This window comes from Vicia villosa, unplaced genomic scaffold, assembly GCF_029867415.1.
Source record: "Vicia villosa cultivar HV-30 ecotype Madison, WI unplaced genomic scaffold, Vvil1.0 ctg.001143F_1_1_3, whole genome shotgun sequence".
Taxonomy (NCBI): Eukaryota; Viridiplantae; Streptophyta; class Magnoliopsida; order Fabales; family Fabaceae; genus Vicia; species Vicia villosa.
Window position 1 is genome coordinate 62774 of NW_026705502.1, and position 22624 is coordinate 85397.

General features: G+C 35.3%; 2 protein-coding genes across 3 annotated transcripts; both read left to right on the forward strand.

Annotated features, from left to right (window-relative positions):
* Nucleotides 1–14984: 14984 nt before the first annotated feature.
* Nucleotides 14985–19243, forward strand: LOC131633576 (ATP-dependent Clp protease proteolytic subunit 6, chloroplastic-like). The gene is made up of 9 exons (XM_058904276.1): nt 14985–15144; nt 15243–15301; nt 15510–15579; nt 16234–16435; nt 16516–16581; nt 16735–16875; nt 17503–17556; nt 18720–18812; nt 19064–19243. Exons 1-9 carry the CDS (start codon nt 15053–15055, stop codon nt 19109–19111), a joined length of 825 nt encoding a protein of 274 aa, XP_058760259.1. The 5' UTR covers nt 14985–15052; the 3' UTR covers nt 19112–19243.
* Nucleotides 19244–20251: 1008 nt separating this feature from the next.
* Nucleotides 20252–22001, forward strand: LOC131633573 (BURP domain-containing protein BNM2A-like). 2 transcript variants are annotated; one of them, XM_058904273.1, is made up of 2 exons: nt 20252–20347; nt 20595–22001. In XM_058904273.1, exons 1-2 carry the CDS (start codon nt 20294–20296, stop codon nt 21822–21824), a joined length of 1284 nt encoding a protein of 427 aa, XP_058760256.1. In that variant the 5' UTR covers nt 20252–20293; the 3' UTR covers nt 21825–22001. The 2 variants fall into 2 exon arrangements, with proteins under 2 accessions (XP_058760256.1, XP_058760257.1); XM_058904274.1 differs by having other exon boundaries at nt 20293–20347; nt 20604–22001.
* Nucleotides 22002–22624: the final 623 nt, after the last annotated feature.

The following is a 22624-nucleotide window of genomic DNA, read 5'->3' on the forward strand; positions in this document are numbered from 1 at the left end:
TGTTTTTGGATATTTTAAGTTAATCAAAACATAATTATGCAAATAATTACACAAATAATTAAAACTTAAAGAGAAAATTATCCTAAATATGTACAAAATTAGTTTATGATATATAAACAATATTTAACACAAAGAACAATTTTTTTTATGATTTTTTGACTAATTAAAATAATTAATAAGCAAATATACAAATACATACTAATTAATTATGAAAAATATTGAAATTTTGAAGAAAAATAAAATATTTTTGTTTCATAAAATAATATATTATTTTAGAAGTTTAAAATATTTTTTGTGGAATTTTTTGAATTTTTAAGCTATTTTAAATTAATTTTGCAAAGAAAATAAAATAAAATAGAAAATAAAATAAAAATAAAAAGGGATACTGATCTGGTGTAGTGATTGAGTGAGAGTCCATGGTGTGGCTGTGTGTTATGGTGCGTTGGATGGTAAGATTGATGAGATCAAGAGTCCAGATTTGTAGGTGCATGATATGATGGTAGGGAACATGTACTGAATTCAAGGAGAATTCAAACTTTCTGACTGGGGCCCACATGTGCACGCGTGGATGGGAGACTGGTTGACCTTCCAATGATGAAGAGCCACGTGAGCGGAGGGAAAAGTCAGCCTTGACTGACGAACCACGCTTGGACGCGTGGTCGTCTTCAACCTCCGTCTCATTCATTTTTTCAAACAGATAGCGGGGGTTTTAAACCCCCTCTATTTTTACGATAAATCGTGCAGTTTTTTATAGCTTCTGAACCTGCAAAAAATACACGTTAGCAACACATGAAAGCAACCCAGATCCACTAAACATGAGGCCCTGAGTTCATTGGTGGTATTAGTTTCTTTGTTTGATGCTTGTAGCTATAGATTCGAAGGTATTAAAGTTTAAGCATGCATGAACATCCATTAATGGTGTTGAGTGATTCTCACGTGGGAACTATTATGTCAAGGCCCAGATCACCCATATATGTCCCCATAAACATGTTAGGATGGTTAGTTTGTATGGAAATTAATTGCAAATATGAAAACGAAAGTTAATGCATATATACATGAAGAACACTTGTATGCACTATACGACTCTCATGGGCCTATATTTAGAGTTCAATCTTACTCTATGATGTTTGATAAGATGATTAGAAAGCTTGGTATGTATTAATATTGATTGGAGAATTGAATTTGAAATTTTACAAAGTTATGGAAATTTGAGAGAATTTTGAGAGGTTTGTGGCTATTCTCTTGCTATCTCTTCGTGTCCCCCCTTTTGCTGAAGTATGATGCTTCTTTTATAGCCCAAAGTTGCTTGGAACTCAAGCTAAGAAGCTTTGTTGTCTTTGTTGAAAGTTTGATTTTTAAAATATTAAAAATCTTTGAATTGTTGACCAAGCTTGACTCCATTCAATGCTCTTGTCTTGCTCTTCAATTCTTGCAGAAAAAATGAAGATTCCTTGAAGTGAGTCATACTTGGAGGCCAAGCAACCATTATCCATGCATTTTCCTTTTAATTTTAATCTTAAAGTAAGATAAAATTATGCAAAAAATGGCCAATAAAGATGTGGGCTTTGTCTTGGTCGTGGGAGGCCCATAGTAACATGGCAAAGATGTTTGGACCATAAAAACTTGGACTCATTTGGAAAAAAAACATTTTTGAGCAATGTTGATTTCATGCATTTTCCCAAAATTTAGCCAACTTCAACAAGGTGTAAATCCTCCAATTTTTGTCATATGAAGGAGATCTTGCACTTTTTGGAAACCTCAAAGAGTCCTCTAACCAATGTCTTTGGTCTCATATCAAAATGATTTTTGGTTCTCCTTGTGCGTCCATTTGAAAAAAGTGTCTTTTTGTTGACTTTGAAAATGACCTGTAATGTCTTTGGCCATATTTTTCAAATGGTGAATGCTATGACCATGGGATCAATTGCATTTGAAAGATAATTGAATTTCCTTCAAAATGAGCTTTGGTTGACATTTTTTGGATGAAGGATGAGAGAGTTATGATCAGTCAAAGTTGAGTTGACTTTTCAGGCAAAAACCCTAATTTTGAATCTTAGGGTTTTGTTGATTTTTGATCTTTCCTTGATGAATTGTGATCATCCAATGATCAAATGTTGAATCCTTTGACAAAATATGGACTTTGACAAAAAATTTCATTTTTGACTGTCAGTTGACTTTTTTGGTCAAACGGGTCGTCTGTTGACTGTTTGAGCTGCTGACGGTGCGTCTGAGTGAATTGAAGTTTGAAAATTTGTATGATGGTACTTTGAGATGTATGGATGTATATGAAATCCATTTGAGCTCTCAAAACTTGTTGCTCCTGTTAAAACAAGAAAAACCCTGATTAGGGACTGTCTGTATAGGAGGCAGTTAAGCGTACCTGATTTTTGTGCAGTGTTGAGTTTCTGCTAATCATGTGATATTCAGAAGACTTCTAACACAAAAATCTTGGAAATTTGAATTGTGAATGATTGATTTGATTGATTGTACAAATCACTGTGAATTGTACTGTCTGCAGTTTGTCTGTCAACCGACTGTTCGTGTACTGAAGCAGCAGTTAAAGTGAAAAAAATCAACTGTCAAAGTTAATTTTCTTTTTTTGTTGTTATTTTTGTTTTTGTTATATGTGAAGCATGAAAAATTTATTTACATGACTTGTTAGAAAACAGAAACATAATAACAGATATTTACAGTATGCGGGTAAAATTACCGATAATAACCTGAAAATTGTTAAATGCACAGAAATAGAAATATTTGACTGGCAGAAACACACAAAATATTATCTTAGTAATTAAGCAATATTATGACAAATAGTACAACATTTAATACTGACAGTATAAATATTACATACTATTGAACAGTACGACGAATAGACGGTACGTTTAAGAAAATAAGAAACACGGCAAACTTTAAAAATGACGGTTGATGAACCATGCTATGATCAATAACATGTAGAGGATTGGGAATGCAACCATTGCAGGTCCACACTTCTCAGGACTGTGTAGGCAGAAGAAAGTCATGATCACCGTAGCAATGGTGATGACTGTAAGAAACAGTGTCTCTATCCATTTTGCCATTCTTGCTAGGAAAGAAGAAAGAAAATGGATGATGAAGTAGAAGTTTGAAAGATGATTTAGAATTTGATGTGAGATTTGTGAAAAGAAGGAGAGGTATTTATAGAATGGAAAGATGATAGAGACGTTGGGGAATGATGTGATTCCGTACAAAAGGAAATTTGAGTGGAAGTGAGATTTGAAAGAAAGTGTATGATAGTGTTGTATAGAATAAAGTTAAGATTTGATTTTTGAAAGAAGAGATTTGAAAAGATTTTGAAAATAATGGAATATAGTACAAAAGTTAGTGGGAAACCAAAAACAATTGTTACCAGTATAGTCTGAGTTTCCTGCTTCTGCGCCTGCAAAAAGATTTAACTCTGCATGATTGTGTTAGTACTATTTATCTGTAAATAAATAAATATTATTTGTGATGTAATGAACAGTATTTGGCGTTTGCGTAAGAATAAATTCCTCTGTAAGCCAAGCTACTGTATAAGAAAAGTTTCTGAAATTTAAGTACTTCATATGCTAGGATATTTGAAATAAAAATCCATGATTATATGAAACTCTTAATTTTCAGATTGGAGTTTTCTTGAAAAAAGATGTGGGCAAATTTTGGGGTATAACAGACGCGTATCGCTTTGTGTTCCGCTTTATTTACGGGACACGATGATTTTCTTCCTATTTCGTTCGTTCGTCTCCCCGTTGAGACACGATACACACACTTTCACATTATTTGTTGCTTGTCTGTTGCGACTCTTTTATAAGTGTATTACCTGGATGAGCCGATACATATTCCGTCTTTGACGCACAATTTATTTTCGCGTCGTCATCATTTCACTTTGTTGATGTTATGCCGTCTACCAGATCTCTTACACATTTAATGCTTGTTGCTAGCTTGCATGTGGACCTCTGGTTTTTTTTTCTTTAGTTACTGTTATTTACGGATTACTATCCGTTTGGTATTGTTTTCTTTTCCCTTTTATCTATTTCCGCATTTTACCGCTTTTGCGCATCATCCATAACATGAGAAGTAGGGTAGACATTCATCTGGTCAAGCCCTCGAAAGAGGCTATGTTTGTGATTGTTTATTTTTTGAGCTTGCATAGCGGGATGATGGTTTTATGTCATTTTATGGCAACCATTCTTAAGTCCTCATCAGAAGGCAAGTAAAGAGGATTAGTAGCCAACCCCCACCGGTTTCTTGTCCGTGACGTTCTTATGCTCACTTTTTGCAAGAAGATGCTTTGAACATGTGCCCAAGATCCGATTGGAGTCTAAGACCTGGATAAGACAAGTTGAAGAGTCTAGTAGTCGGGCCCCCATGTTTTGTATAGATCGCGTCACCCAATGCTGATGCTTCATGTATGCACACACAATTTTTTCTTTCCTTTTTTTCCGTCATGCACCTGGTGATATGAAACCACAGTGTGGACACCCCTATCCATCAAAGTAGATTTGTTTGCCTCAGTAGTCTTGATCATGTTGGCTAAAAGCTTCCCTTTTATTTTCTTTTCCTTTGTCCCCAGGTCGCTACTTTGGTAGTTGTGTGCTTTACGAGCGACGTCCGTTTATATGCTATTATTATTTGTTTGTGCTTATTTCCCCGTAGGTTACTAGACTTAACGTAGTCTCCCTTTGCATGATAACTTAGGTAGATGCTTTCCTTTTGCATTAGGTTACCTGTCACGCATTCTTTAAACACACAAACCACACTCTTTCTTTTCTTTTACCTCAATGGCGCTTAAGAGCACATTACTTCCTTCCTACCTACCTGACATAAGTCTCCAAAGGTCGAGCTGGCGTATGATGCGAATGTAACTATTCACCTAAAAACCACAAAAAAAATAGAAACTAGTTAGCCGAGCTATGGTAAATCTGATTCCTCAAAAAGGATATGTAGGCAGCGGGGTAGGGCCTGTGCGAGTACAACTCTTTCTTTTCCCTACATTTTGCATGCTTCTTAGCTCTTATACATAGATTCTTTTACACACCATTAGATTAGACAACAAGCATGGATCTCATCGAGTACGATGGACGTGAGGGGTGCTAACATATTTCCCTCATGTAATCGACTCCCTTACCTATTTCTCTAGTTTGCCACGACCTTGCTTATCCTTCCCCCAGGTTTATTCTGTGTTTCCTTTCCCTTTATTGGGATAAATAGACATGGATGACGACTATATTTCTCGCCCCACCTTCACATTTGTACTTGGATGAAAATCCCGGGAGCGACACAACAGCGAACAGAAAGCCAAAGAGAATGATGTGTAACTCAGAGGGAGGAAACGTAGTGGAGGAGAAAGTGAGATGTGCGAATGTCGTCCTCCTCTTCATATTTATAAGCCAAAGTTCCTGCGCGGGAAAACATGACACCTCTTGGGGCAGCGTGTCGATGTTTTGACTGAGGATTACCCCTAGGAATATACCCTAATTATGATGCATTCAATAGCTGTCACGCGTGGCTCAAGGGGATAAATCGTTGTCTCTTTAAGTCCCATCAATTATCCATCTCCCTGAATGCCGAACACCCTTAGCCGAACACAATCGACAAACTTCCATTCTTTCTCACGAGCACGGCCTTGGAGGACGACTTAAGGCAAATTCGCGAGCAGGATGACAACTCGCGAGCTGACCCTGACACTCAGCGCGAGCACAACCATAATTGTCTCCCACAAACTTGTATCCTCGACCTGGTTTGCAACACCTCCAAAAATGAGCTTGTGCATGCCCGAACCCTTGTGACACTGGAGACTTTTCCTGGCCAAATGAGGCTTCTGACCACAACCCTAGAAAAACATGTCGTCCTCCTGAGCAACACGCAACAAATACGGGAAAATATCGTGCCTAACAAGAGACACCAACGACGAGCAACGTTCGCGGAAATGCGAGCTCACCATTGTAAGCTCAGATGTAACTTGCCTCATACAGGGTCATTCGATCCTCCTCAATGCATAAACTAGCTCTTAGTCATTACTCCTTTGTCTACGAACGACTTAGGGGATTCTGTTTTGGACTGGGCATGTGGCTGAACTGGCGTTGAGCACAACCTAATCTATACCTACGTCGGGGACGAACAAAAGTTTTGGCCCAATCCAGTAGAGCACATAAAGAGCACGTTCCTGACGTGCTCCTCACCCGAGGAAAAGTCATCAACTTCTCTCTCACTCTTAGTGTGATTGTAGAAATCGTCATGCCTTCCGCAATGGGCAAGTCCATTCATGCTCCAGGGATTTCAGCGCAGTTGACCTAGGATGATGAGTACGTGCTGCTCCACCCTACTCACGTGAAAATCTTGGTAGTCATCTGTCATGGGCTTTGACTTTCATCCTATAACAGAGACCATTGGCCCAACGCTAGGGCTCACTATAAATACCCTCTTCTGCAGGAAGGTCAGATATTCAATTCTACTATAAACCTTTACTCTTTACCTCTTCACCCGTACTTACTTGAGCATCAAAGTGTCTGCAGGTATACCTCCCTTCTCCGTTGATTCCGTCAAGCCTACAGACGTCTACCGGCCACAAACTTTCTGATTCTGGTGAGATCAATATATATATATATATATATATATATATAAGTTTTTTATTTATTTCGTCGTTAAATGCATTGTAGTTTTATTCTTCGTTTTGATGCAATATTGTTTTAATTTTTTGTTTTGTTGCAATGTTGGTTTGATTTTAGCTTTATAAATCAATTTTGACTAATTATAAATTCAATGAACAACTTTCTTAACACGATATTTCTGTCATTTTAATTTTTCCAACATTACTTGTTTCTAATTTGCCGTTTATTCTATTAACTCGAGTGTATGAATGTTTTGTATTTGTCGGCATATTTATTCTTTTTTCATATAGAATGATTTCAAGTTTGTGTTTGTTTCCGATCATGCTCTACCAAATTATCAATTTAAATCAATATAATATTATGAGGAGAGATCAAATTACACCCGAAGAGTTACACCATGAGGTACACTCGCTCAATAACTACATTTTGAATAATTTTTTTTTTAAAATCAACCGTTTGATTGAAACATAATATCATATAGATCATACTATACCTATAAATTTTGAGCTTAATCTATAATGATTTACTATACCATCAAGATATCCAAAGATTAACATTAAAATGAGCTTTCATATAACGTTAATTTTGATGTAGTTCAATAACATAGTAAATCATTATAGATTAGTCTCAAACTTTATAGGTATTATCTATATGATAATATGTTTTAATCCAATGATTGATTTTAAAAAATATTTTTTCAAAATATAGTTATTGAGCGAGTGTAACTCTTCGAGTGTAATTTGATCCCTCCTATAATATTATTATAGTTAAAAAAATGTACATGGTATTCAAAAGTAAAGTATATATAATAATAATAATAATAATAATAATAATAATAATAATAATAATAATAATAAATAATCAATAAATCATAATAATAAAATAATTGTTATGAAATAAACGAAAATAACATAGAGAAAGTGGTATTATATTATCTTCTTCAAGGAGTTCTCTTTACATTGCAAAGTGGTTCTTATTTATAGGACATTATGAAGGTGAAAAATCATAACCTTACTATACCACTTAAAAGTGAATATGAAGATGAAAGATAAGAATATATATGGACATCCACAATAATATTTATTCATAACACTCCCCCTTGGATGTCCATTGAGGATATGCCTCGTTAAAACCTTACTAGAAAAAACTCAGTGGGAAAAAATCTAGTGAAGGAAAAAGAGTACAATATTCTTTGAATGTGAACTGCCTCGTTAAAAACCTTACCCGAAAAACCCAGTGAGACAAAACCACGGTGAAGGAAAGAAGAGTGCACAAAATATTTATTTCTCCCCCTCATGCATACATTTATATGTGAGACGATATTCTTTATAGTAGTTACTTAAAATGTCTTCTTCAAAGTGACTTCATGTAGTGCTAAACTTTTGGTTTACAATGGCATGTGCTTCAATGGTACTAATATAAGTGTAGTACAAGTCCGAGGAAAAAGACGATAGCTTTTCTATTACATATTTTTGTCCAAATTATGTTGTGTAATACAAAGATATTCGATACCTCAAATATAATTCAAAACCAATATAATAATATCTCATGATTAAACACCTTAATCATACACATGCATATGAACATATTATCATATAATTATCAAACAATTATCCCTTATAAAATTACACATATTTAGTCATACAAAATCTTATGACTAAAATTATATCGTAATATAAGTTATTCGGGAACTATATAAATAATTTGTTATAAACAATGATCTCAAAAATATAATCATCTTTCTGGGATGCATTAAAATTATGTGTTTCATTCTTCTGGAATGACAATATTTTAATGAACATATTACAAATTATAAATTTTTAGATCGAAGAAAAAATTAAGATGTTTGGTGATTGGATTTCTCTTAGCCAATGGCATCAAAATCTTTAATTATGACAATTAGAGGAGCCAAAAATTTCATATAATATTTATTGGAAGAAAAAGAATATCTAAATAACATAGGAGACATGACATTTGAGATTTCACAATATAACACAAATTTTCTTATAATCAATGACATGAAAAATATTAAACCATGAGTCCATGACATATAAAAATTCAAACAATAATAAAGAAAATAAAAGACATTATCAATAAGATGAAATATATAGATTTGTTATTCTAATTATGAAATAATTTATACTCTAACAAATTTAATAAGTTTTTAACATAGCCAAATGCTAGAAAATTACAATAATTCAAAAATATAGTTATCCTTCTGGGATGTATTAGAGCCGCCCATATCATTCTTCTGGAATGACAAATATTTTATGAGTATGTTACAAGTTTTTTTACATCGAAACACACAAATTTCTTTGTGAAATCCTTCTGGAATACTTCACTATTATTGATCTAATCCATCTAGAATTCGATAATATAGCTGATGCAATCATTTTTCAAATTTTAACATAACAAATGCAATCCTTCTGGAATATGTTATTAGTATAGATGCAATCCTTTTGGGATTCATTAATATCATGATGAAATTCTTCTAATATTATAGATAAAATATTTTAATGTGTGATAAATCCTTATTTTAAAACTTTAACTCTTCGGGAATTGTATATCACAAATGATCTTCGTAGTGATAAAAAGAAACAATTATTTGCATAATTTTTCTAGGAAGCTCGAAAAAAAATCCTTCAAAGTCATGTCACAATATTCACATCGATTAAGAAAAATAATTCTTTAAGAAATCCTTCTGAGATATCTTAACATTATTCGTATAATCCTTCTGGGATGCACGCTATTCATGCATTTCTTCAGAGATGCATGAAAATTACAATTGATATTTTTCATAAAAATTGAACAATCATTCTTTGAGAAATCCTCCATGGATGCTTCAAGAACTCATCGATGATAGACAACTCGAAAGAGAAGAAACAAGATTGTGCAAATTGATCATAAAATTACTCACATAGTAGAGTTTCGTGCTGATAACGTGTTATGAAATTAACGAAAACAACATAGAGATGAAGGAGAGAAAGTAAGAGAAAAAATGGTATTATATTATCTTCTTCAAGGAGTTCTCTTTACATTGCAAAGTGGTCCTTATTTATAAGACATTATGAAGGTGAAAAATCATAATCTTACTATACCACTTAATATGGAATATGAAGATGAAAGATAAGAATATATATGAACATCCACAATAATATTTATTCATAACAATAACACCATTCCAAGCCTCCAGTATTCTTTGCATTTTCACACTGGCTTTGATCATTTTTTCCCATCTTCACTCTTAATTTTTTTAGTCCTTACAGGTTTAAATCTACTTCTCATATTTTTGGTTATGTGATACCTACAAAGTAAAAGTAATGCATAGGATGTAGGAAAACCTTTGCAACCAAATTCATCAGTGCGGTATCGCGATCGGTATAATGACCTTTAACATGTTTTTTCGGTCCTTAAACGTAGTCTTGCACACATCCAAAGCCCATATAACGTTGTCTTCTTTTTTGCTTTCCAAGAATGCAAAACACACTGAAAAATTCATCTCTGTCGAAGTAACACCAATAATTTCCAAAAGTGGAAGCCTATACTTGTTTGTTTTGCATATTGAATCAATTATAAGTACAATGAGAAATGTGTTGAAAAACTTGATATCATCATGATGAGTCCAAAATATATCTTGAACAATGACTATATCTTCACACACTCTGTACCTAGAAACATAATGTTCATCATCCAGAAGCTTCAACAGTTGTTGCATTTCAGTTCTTGGTCCTCTTATCACCATTTTGTTTATGACACGAACAATGTATATTTACTTGATATTTGAGATATTTTGAGGTCTTTTCCGTTTCAAGTATGTTTTTAGGCGGCACCATATTCAATGTCATGTTAAAACAAATTCATTTTTCTCGGGATTAAAGCGACATACAATAGGATGACCGACTAACTTTTGAAACAAGTAATGATTATGTATACCAGAAACCATATTAAATTTTTATGTACTATTCGTCTTACGGTATCCACGAACCTTAAAAGGGAAATCACACTTTCTCAATATGGTGTCATCCCATTTAAACTCCTAAATAGGTTGTTGGTACATGTCACTTCTTTCACATATCATTGTTACAAATATCTGTCTTCTATCAGAACCAATATTAAACCTTGTGATTACAACACTGAACCCAAGTTTGGCAACCTTCTACCGGATCCATGGGAACATATGTTCACGATCAACGAAACTCATGTTTAAGAGTAAATTGTTCACGAACATCTACCTCGACAACAACCAGTTTGACATCCACTTCGACATCAACCAATTTAACATCATCCTCAATTTCATCCGATTTAACTTCCACATACACAGTAGTAGTAGAAAAAGTATCAAGGTGCATCATATCTACAACCAAGCATAACGGAAAACAAATTTAATTTTCAAATTCAACTTTCGAACAATTCTAGAGATGCGTATTCGGAACACCTGCAACCTTATCCTGAGATGCATCACCAGACTCAACGTTCATTTTTTCAACTTAAAAATAAATTAATGCAAGCAATATGGAAGGAAAAACATGTTTTTTTTAACCTTAAATTGCAGCTTCTTTTGCTCCTTTTGATGTGATGAAATACAAATATGATGTTTTGAAGTACAAAAATCGATTGAGAATTTAATGAGGTTTTTTAAGGGTTTTGATAGAATAGTGATGTTCGATCACGAAGAAGAAGAACATGAAAAGGTGCTATTTTATTTAATTTTCAGCTTGACATTTTCGGAGATGAATCTCTAGAATTGTCATTGATTTGATTAAACTAGTTCAATCAACTTAAAACACACTACAATGGTGATTCCGGAAATGCGTTTATGGACTAGTTTTTGACGTAAACAAGGTGTGACTCACTTGTCACACCCTTTATGTATGTATTGAAATCACGGTGATTTCGAATATGAATCTTAGAATTAGTTTTTGACATAAATGAAATGTGACTCATTTGCCACATCGTTTATGCATGTATTGTATGCATCACGAGATGTATCTATGAAATATGGAAAGGACATAATCGAGTTTTTAATTTGCTCACCCCACCCCACCCCAGAGGTTGGATAATGTAATGCCCTAATAATTTTTGAGATTTTCTTTGTAGACCCCCCTATGGGGAGAACCTCCGGCGAAAACCCAAAAATACCCCTACTTCGGAAATACATTTCCGAAGTAATCTTTTTCTTCAGATTTTCCCAGAATTCGAAGATGCATCTCCAAAAAACATCAAATGAGGGGTGTTTTTGGAGATGCATTTCCGAAAACACCTTTTTCACTTTTTTGGGTGTTTTTGGAAATGCATCCCCGAAATATGCAGAAATTGTTTTTTTTTTTTAATTTTTCTAAAACAACATTTAGTCCCGTATTTTTAATTAAACGAAAACGCTTGCAATAAACAGTGCTTGATATAAATAAAATATAACCCTAATAAAATAAGCATAAAATACTAATATTATATATACAACTAATAGTGTACGAAAGTGTAGTGTACGTAATTATCAAGAAATACAAGTCGAATACAATAAAGTCAAAGAAAAATAAACCGGAACCCCCTACTGAGTATGCCTAACTCTAATGCCCTGAGACCTCCTCTTCCTGGTATATACCGCTGCACCGCCCACGTCACCGACCATCCTCTCCACGACTGCAACCGCCTCTGGACCGCCTTGCGCGATGATACCTCGGTCCAATGCGTCCCGCCCAAGCATCTCTATCCGCTGGCATATCAGTAGGATATCAGTGGCATGGTCATCCTTAGCCTGCTGGTTCTCCAAGATCTCCTTATATGCTGGCCTAGGAGCTTCGGGAGCGTCGGGTGTCATCAGAGGATGTGACACCCGATAGAACCATGTCACGTACCCCTCTACACAATGCCACTCCTGGGTGGCCTGCATGCCACGATACTCCTCCGGGACCAAATGATACGCCCAATCCTCAAATATAGCGGTGAGCTCCACTCGGGTAACTGTGTCGGGAGCAGCCTCAAACGGTGACCTTGATATCATCTGCACACGTCCAAACTGCCTCACGCACCACTCCAGCAAATACCTCACCATGGTGTTGGCCCCACATGCCAATCAGCCAGAGTATAACGCGATGCGGTTAAATGGGACAACAACGGTGTAGCCGCTGAATGGCGTCCAACGAATGTCATCGTGAGCTGTGCGGTCGAGGTACCCGCGATATGGTCCCACTGCGTTGTTCCCCCTTTGAAGAACGTATCGGGAGGCCCTGGGCAAAGTGTCATCGTATGCAGGATCAATGGCGAAGCCGTGGATGCGGGGGAAGTAGGAGATGATCCAGCCCTGAAACACAAACACGATAATGTATTAAAAATAATATGAACCATAAATAAATGTGTAACAATTAAAAGGAAACATACCGTCAATAGTGTGGAAGATTCAGTCAACTGCCTGGTCCTCCAGTTGGAGGCTTCATTCAGCTTCTGGTATAGGTATACCAGAATAGCTGACCCCCAGTTCCACTGGTGAATGGTAGTCAGGTCCATGAAGTAGCGGAGATAAGTCACGTCGACGTAGGTTGCACTCTTGTCCACAAAGACTGCAGTGCCTACCAAGAACATGAACCAGCACCAGAGAGCGCAGGCACGATGATACTCTGTAAAAATCTCGTCCCCCTCCTGCTCGGACTCGGCCGCCGCGACCAAGTGACTCTCATACAACTCTCTCAAGCTGGAGAACTGGATATGGGCCCCATTCGTCGTCCGACACTCAAAATCAGCCATGTGTGGGTCTATACCCAGATAGTCGACCATCCACTCGATCGTCTCGACCCTCTGTATCCGGGAATGGTGCAGCAGTCTCCCTCTGATCGGCAGGTGGAGCAGACAATGAACATCGTGCAAGGTGATCGTCAACTCTCCAACCGGTAAGTGGAAAGAAGACGTCTCCCGATGCCACCGCTCCACGAAAGCCCCCTGCATGCCGTGGCTGATAGTGGTGTACCCGGTCATGCACAACCTACCAATCACGGAAGCAGTCACCACATCATTAAACCACTGCGCCTCTGGTTTAAACATATCAAAAAATTTTCGCGCGTGGTTCACCATATTTAGCGTCGCCCTTTCCTGTTACAACAAAAACAAAAACAAAAACAAAAACAAAAAAGATTGTTAATTAGACCGTGAAGAAAATGTGAAATAAAAAGCTAAATAAAAAACAGTTAAATAATAAAGTCGGTTAAATTAAAAAATACCTCTCCCTCCCAGACACGTCGAGTGACGTACTCGTGGTAGGAAATCAGCACGGAAGTGTCCCTAGGACCCCCCGGGAAGCCATCCTCCTCCTCCTCCCCGTGCGGAGGGTCAGCATCAGGCATCTCCTGATCATCCTGGTATCTCACCACCTCCTCCTCCTGCGAAGAAGACACCCGAGCAAGCCGACTCCTCGATCCAGATGAGGAACTAGTCCCATCCATCTGGACGGGTACTCGTACTCTACCCCGTCCCTGTGTCGCTGCTAGCTGTGACGCTCGCTCGCGTCTAGCCGACGCTGTCTGGGTCTCTCTGTCTTGTCTGAGTCGTGCGGGGTTGCCTGCCATTTTCCTAAAAAAATTGAATTCCATAAGAATGCGAAACAATCAAGAAAATAAAATAAAAATATTCCTGGGTATTTTTCGGAAGTACATTTCCAAAACTGGTCAGGGAGGTGTTTTTGAAAATACACTTCCGAAACCCTCCTGCGACACCATTTTTGCAGAACTTCAAAACCTTGCCCTAAGTGCATCAAAATTCCATTTTTCCTATCTAAATATATCGAGTGACATATAATAACTTAAATGTACTACATTATACTAATTTCTAACACCCCTAATATCAATTTCAATCCTAAATTGAAAGTTTGGAAAACTTACAAATTTGAGGTGTTGTTGGAGGTGCTTTAGAAGTGGTCTATGAGTCTTTGGAGTAACCTTTGATGGTATTTGAAGTTGCCTTTGGTGTTTATGCAAATGCCTGAGAAATAATTTGTAATGTTTGAAAGATTTAGGGTAAATGGAAATGGGGAGGCTATTTTGTTTAAACCCCAAAACACGCATTATTTCGGAAATGCATTTCCGAAATATTGTTTTCGGAAATGTATTTCCGAAATATTTTTTTTTTACGTAAAAAAAGGTGATTTCGAAAATGCATCTCCGAAATCACTCTTTTTTTTAACTTGGGAGATGCATTTCCGAAGTAAAGGGACATTTAAGAAATTTCAGCAAAGACGGCCAAGAAAGATGGGAGGTCAATAAAGAAATTGTCTAATTTTTGTCTAATTTTCATAGGCTAATTTAAAGACTTGCAACAAAATGGGCCATCTCAAAATAGCCCAAAAAAGTTCATTTTCAACAGGCTTAGTAGAATTCAAGATGAGATGGAATAAAACTCCGTGTTTATGTAATAACGCCTTGTTTTGAAGCTTCAAAAAGTTTCAAACAATGGTATCTCAAGCGCTATCAGTTCCTGCATTTCCCACCTTCACTATCGCTTCTCACAGCAAAATCCCTTCCCAACTCGCGCTTTCTCACAGGTTCATATCCATATGAATTACCCATTACAACTTTCACTTTTTTATTTTTAATTAAAATTTTGCGTTATTTTCATTCAAATCTTGAAAATTTATTGCAGAAACCCCTGCACGATAACTTCTTCCTTGTCAAGCCCCCATGCCCATTCATCAAAAATCGGTAATTTTCCAATTTAATCAGTTTTCTTTTGTTTGCAATTCGAAATTTGTAGTTTCAGTAATTTACTTCATAACAATTGGGGTTATCAAAAAGACCCTATTAGAAAATACTTGGGGTTTCCTTCATAACGCTGATTTTATTTTTGTGGAAATGATAAGTGTTTGTTGTTATTTTGTTAGTGTGATATGTATGTTTTTGCTTTATGCAGGTTTATCAAGTAAAACCCGTGGTTTACGATTAAAACTTGATGAGAAAAATACACATGATGTTAGTACAAGGTACAATTTTTTTAGCCTTATCAGTCCTTCAAGTTCTTCGTGCATATATAAGTATAACGTGTTTGTATGGTTTAGGAACTTTTGAATTTGGGAAAAATAAGTCCCGAATAGATTAAAGATAGAGCCTGAAAAGAGTTCAAGTTCTTACAAGCTGGTTTTGTAGGGATGAGTGTTAGGTCACTCAGATTCTAATATGGTGTTGGGTATGAGCGTGAGTTGGGTGTATTGGGAAAGCCTAAGTTCCACATTGATTAAAGATAGAGTCTGGAAAAAGTTTATAAAAAGGGGTACCCCTCATGTTACAACGTGGTTTTGTAGGGATGAGTTAGGCCTACCTTGAATTTTAATAATTATTGTCCATTTTCATAGCTCATATGTGATTATTCCCTGGAAAGATAAGTGCAAGGGTATAAAGTAATAAGGTTGTAAAGTAGTGCATTGTGAAACTCTAAGAAAACATGTAGTCTCTGGGATTATCTTCGAAGTAAACGGGTATTATTTTTAGCTAATTTTATCTGTACTTTTTATCCTTGAACTTTGATACTTCAAGGAACCTCTGAAATATGTGTTTAATGTTCGGTGTCTTCAATTTTTTTTTTTTCTGAAGTATTAATGAATGAAGAACAACTTATTGATATTCCAGTTTACTTGTAGCTATGGTGTAATTGAAGCCAAGAATGGGAACCCGCCAATATCACCAGCAGTGGTGACTCCTGGAGGAGCTATTGATCTCTCATCTGTTCTGTTCAGGAATCGTATAATATTCATAGGACAGCCCATTAACGCACAAGTGGCTCAGAGAGTTATTTCGCAGCTTGTGACTTTGGCTACTATTGATCCAGAAGCAGATATACTGGTTTGTTTTGATTTAACACTGTTATTTGACCTTAAATCAATCCTAACGTGGGATTCATATTAAGCTGTTTCTATTGGCAGATGTACATAAATTGCCCTGGTGGAAGCACATACTCGGTGCTTGCAATTTATGATTGCATGTCTTGGGTAAGATAAAGGTTTTATCATCTCCATTTTGCCTTAATACACACAAATTTTATAATCTACCTTTTCTTTCCTTTGTTAGCTACTTTAATTCCTTAATAGTTATTTGTCAATGTTTATACCTTGAACGCATTTTTGGTGACCTCGTTTTTTCAGATAAAGCCAAAGGTTGGTACAATATGTTTTGGAGTAGCTGCCAGCCAAGCAACACTTCTCCTTGCAGGTGGGGAGAAGGGAATGCGCTATTCAATGCCAAATTCTCGCATTATGATGAGTCAACCACAGTGTGGATTTGGGGTAAGAGTCTAGCTTTTGAAATTTTGTTATAGAAGATGCACTTAAGATTTTAGGAGCTGAGTTGATACCGATATGATGTTGGAAGAGGATAATAACAACGACAATATGGTCCTGTGTTTTATAGTGGTGAAATAAGAATTGCGCCATCTTGTTTATGATAAACATAGTCAAATGCACACTTTTCTCCTACTTACCTTCAGTTTACAGACTTTTATAAAACTAGACATAAATTTCCTGAGTTGAGATTGAGGCTGATGTGCCAAGTTGCATGTGACCTAGCCTTTTATTTTACGGGAGAAGCTGCTACGGATTATCTAGAAGTTATGTTAGAAATTTGATCTGTTCCCATGTAAATGTTTTATTCAAAATTTCAAAGTCACATTTTTTCAATTTAATCATATCATGCACTATGTAGTTTGGTATTTGATATATAGATATATGTATACCTTTGTACCAAAAAAGCAGATACGAACGAAAAATATTTTGTTCTTTCTTACATGAAAAACCACTGAAGTATTTTTGGTTGACAGGTAGCAGGTTAATTTATTGTTAATTATGTGAAGTTTTTTGGTCAATACTCAATAGGCTTCTTCTTCATGATTGAAACAGTTCTTAATTTGATTGCAGGGTCATCCTGAGGCTGTGAGACGCCTAGTGAATGAAGCTGTTATATCCCGCAATGTTAGTCTTTCTTCCTCTGAAGTTTCACAATTCTAATAATATGACAGCTGCAAAATGTTCATATTAACTTGATTTTTCTGAAAATAAGATTTTTCACTTAGTCTTGGCTGAGACATTTATATTTATGACACCGCCTCTTTAAATTCTTGTGACCTGAAGACTACTAGTATATCTTATGCTTAGGCTCTGATTTCGTAAAAAAATAGCGGATAGTTTATAGCAAATAGCTGATGACGAATTGTAGATAAACTAGCTTATTGAATTTTTAGTGTTCGGTAAAATTAGCTGTTGCTTGTTTATAAATGTGAGATGTCATAAAAAAATATGTTTAATTAATATTTAAATTTTTCAGTTAAGATAATGGGGATAAAGTTGAATGATAAATAAAAAGCTATAAGCTACTTGAAATAGCTTATCAAATAACTTATAAGCTAATAACAATAAACTATAAGCTTGTGTGAAAATGACGGTTACCAAACAAATATTTAACATATGAACTTATAAGCTAGAATCCATAAGCTAAAAAGTAATACTTCCAAACAGAACCTTATTCCTTTGAAGGAAGTTGTTAGATACTCTCTTATATTGTTGCACAATGAGTGATTCATTTGAGCATTTAACACAAGAAAAATATAGAAATGCCAAGAGAGAGAATAATTCTTAATTACCCCTGGCAAGTATCATAAATGCAAAGTGAATGATACTAATAAAGATAATATTCATTAACGGATAACATTGAAAAACATAATTAATATTGCCATGTAAATTAGAAAAATCATTTATCCTAGAACACTTTGTTTTACAAATGGGTCACTTTATTGTGGGACAGAAGAAATAATAAAATCACTCACAAGCCTTTTGAAAGATGAGATACATGACTTATTGTCAAAGATTCTCTGATCAATTTTCAATAGTTTGACTGTTGCGGTTCATCATTATTGATTATAGAAGTTAAATTTTAGCACATGCAGGATAGAATTGTACACCCCACCTTGCTCTCAACCCAAGTAACTTGGTGTGAAGGGGTGTTCTAGATATAAAACCATCAACGAGCCATTCCAAATGCAACATTTACTTGGTTCCATTGCTTGTTGTAGTTTATCTAACATTTCTTGGAAAGCAAGACCTGAGTTTGTCTTCTTCCCCTTTTGCTTTGAGTACAGAAAATGGATCAGATGTTTAGTGCTTTCACCGGACAAACACTAGAGAAGGTGCAAGAGTACACAGAGAGGGACAGTTTTCTATCTGCTTCTGAGGTAACATGAACTGTTTTTCTTCTGTAACTGTGAAATAAGAATTTAATGCGACATAGAACAATTTTTCAAAGAAACCAGAATAGAATGTTCTCTTTCCAACAAGAAATGAATTAAACTACAATAATCTCTTTCCAGCAAGAAATCAAATTTCCAACTAAATCATGTTAATGAAAAACTGCATTTAAGCTTAATTGTTTTACTGTTAAAAGATTTCTTACCAGATTTTTTTTGTCTATATCTTCTCATTTCAGGCTTTGGAGTTAGGTCTTATCGATGGTGTCCTGGAAACAGAGTATTGAATCTAGACTATGTGCTGTATATTTGTATTTCTAAAAAAGTTGATAACTGTAACTCGCGAGTCATGAATATACAACTATTTGGAAGATGACTTTCATAGAATGGTTAATCTAGTTTTTGTTCTTTTGCTTTTATGGAGTTCAAAGTTGATAAGTACTTCACAGTGTTAATGTGCAATACATTTGAAACTGGCTTAGACAGATACAGTTCTTCTCTTTTGAAATTTATAAGTATAAATAGATAAGCACACATATTAAATAATATATTGTCTGATGGGAAATGTTTAATGCACTCTATCATGCCCAAGACTCGACATTTGGAGCGTGGAAAATAAATGGTGGATAATTCGATACGGAAAACTTGCTAGGATTTTTAACGCACCTAAGATTGATCATGTGCAGCATGAAAATAAATGATGGGTAATTCAATAGCAGAAACTTACTAGCATATTGCTGAACGAATTATAAGAATTATGATTGATTATAACTCATTTCTACAAAACTGACTTGTAGGGTGAGAACTACTCCAACTTATAAACATATGTTCAGATCTTATATTGTTTGATTTGAAATTTTTAACATAACTCAACTCAAATGATATATAATATCTCACAATTCATACCAAACTATAGGGGTGTTCAAAATCGAACCGGCCCAATAAAAAACCGTAAAATTGAACCGAGCCAAACCGAAATCACAAAAAACCGTATTTAGTTGGTTTGACAAACTATAATGAAAGCAAGACTTTTTTCTCCCAAACATGCTAAAACTTAATTTCTAATTTTCACTCTTAAATTGCTTCTCATGGATGTGATAAATTAAACTCTTCACAAGGTCTGTTAATTTTGTCCGAGCTGCCACACATCTTCCGAGTACTCCTCTTAAATTATTCATTTAAAAAAGAAGGCTCTTCTCGGGGAGAGAAAAGGGGATCATACACGTTAAAAATTTTAACTCTAATTTCAAATTCGTCTTTACAAACCATGTTGATGCAGTACTATGGATAAGATTGGACTTCACTAACTGTGCTATGTTACACTATTCAATTCATGGTTTTCCTTGTATACCAAGCAAGCCATTATGATATATGTTATTAGATCTCTAATTGCGCCTTCTTTAAAGCCTCAATAGCGCCTATAAAATGGTCAGTTATCTTCAAGTGAAACTCACTCACAACACTGAAAGATGGCTCAGACACTAGCACTTCAGTTTCTTACTTTACTCCTTTTCTTCTTCATGGTAATTAATTCAATTACATATTTAGTTTTTTCATCAACTTTAAATATTTATTTTGTTTTCTGTCCTATAATTTTTCTTTTGAATATAATCTTTAGCCAGATATAATTGTAGAGAAAATACATGCCCTAACATTTTTTTAATTAAAGGTCCATGCAGATGAGGCATGTTACCGTAATATTATACTAATAGTAATATATATTTGGCCAATTAATTGGGTCGCTAATATTCTGTTTGACATCATTTTTAGAATGGACAGGGCATCACTGCAAGAGACTTGAAGACAGAGTTACGAGATGTGGATTCCAATGAACAACCTTACATTACACAGTACGGACACACTAAACCAGATTATGCAGCTTCATATAATACTCATGATTCCAATGGACCTTACAAAACTTCCTACGGTAACCATGAAGCCGAGAAACCAGATTATAATACCGGATATAGGACTCATACCGATGAATCCAATGGACCGTACAAAACTTCCTACGGTAACCATAAAGCCAAGCAACCAGATTATAATACCGGATATAGGACTCATACCGATGAATCCAATGGACCGTACAAAACATCCTACGGTAAACATGAAGCCAAACAACCAGATTACATTACATCGTATAGGACCAAAACCCATGAATCCAATAAACCTTATGTAACTGCCTATGGTAACCATGAAGCCAAACAAACAGATTACATTACCTCCTATACCCTTGATCACAAAGGCCTCACTTCTCCAAACACAGAAGATCTAGAAGGGTCTGCATCTTCCAATACGGATCGGACAGAAGCTTTCAAGACAGGATATTTCGATATCAATGATCTTTATGTTGGACATGTAATGACCCTCCAGTTTCCAGTCCAAGAGGTTTCTCCATACCTCTCAAAAAAAGAGGCTGACACCATTCCTCTCTCAAAATCTCAACTTCCAAGTGTTCTACAACTCTTCTCAATCCCTGAAGATTCTACTCAAGCTAAATCGATGATAAAAACACTTGAAGAGTGTGGAGGAGAAACCGTTACTGGAGAGACAAAGATCTGTGCCAATTCTCTAGAGTCCATGCTTGAATTTGTTGACACAATTTTTGGTTCAGACACCAAACATAGTATTCTCACTACAAGCATGTCAACACCTACAGCTGCCCCTCTACAGAAGTACACCATTTTGGAAGTATCACAAGACATTCATACTCCAAAATGGGTAGCTTGCCATCCCCTACCTTACCCATATGCAATTCACTATTGCCATTACATAGCAACAGGGACTAAAGTGTTCAAAGTCACACTTGTTGGTGATGAGAATGGAGACAAAATGGAAGCTCTTGGAATTTGTCATTTGGATACATCTGAGTGGAACCCAGATCACATTATATTCAAGCGTCTTGGAATTAAGGCTGGGAAGAATACTCCAGTGTGTCACTTTTTTCCTGTAAACCATCTTATGTGGGTTCCTGTGGAGACTTCAAAAGCCACCATGTGAAGGGAGATGAACTATCTAGATATGTAAAATAAAGGTTGATCCACCTTACCAATCTGCAATAGCTATAGCCTGCATGTTGGTGGTGAGTGATGACTGATGACCAATTTCCTAATTGTATGTTGTTTGTTAGTTGCTTTATGTACAAGTAAATTAAATAGTTAACGTGGTTGGATAAAATTGAGACAAAGTACAAGATAATTGTAACTATAAACGTACTAAAATGACCCATAAATATCAAAATTGCCAATACTAGCAATGACAGAAAAAAGCCAGCAGCACTACCCAGCAACAACAAAATAGTAGCAACCCCAAACATGTAAAACATGTAGAAAAATCTAGAAAAAACGTCTACTTCTAGCCTTATAGATGTTAATTCAAAATATCAACCAATGGAAAGTTAGTTTAAAGTTAGATGGTGAAGATGTTAGTTCAGCAAATGTTCAAGCCTGTATTACTCAAGAACAATACTCACTAGTGCAAACAGAAGAATATAATTTTAAAATTTACACCAGTGATATTAAAAACGGATGAAATTAAAAATGTGGTGGCAATTTTATAAATAAAATGTCATTTTAATTATCAGTATGTGACAATAGACATTCTATTTTTTTAAGAAATGGGTGTAAATTAAAATTATTATTATAATCAAATCTCTATTACTCCAGTTAAATTAGAAATGGTGTAAATTTAGATAGGCTGATTTTTTTTAATTATAAACTAAAATATTAATCCTAAACACATTAACAAACGACGATATATTTTATTAAATGTTAATTGTTTAATTAAGTGAATATTAATTG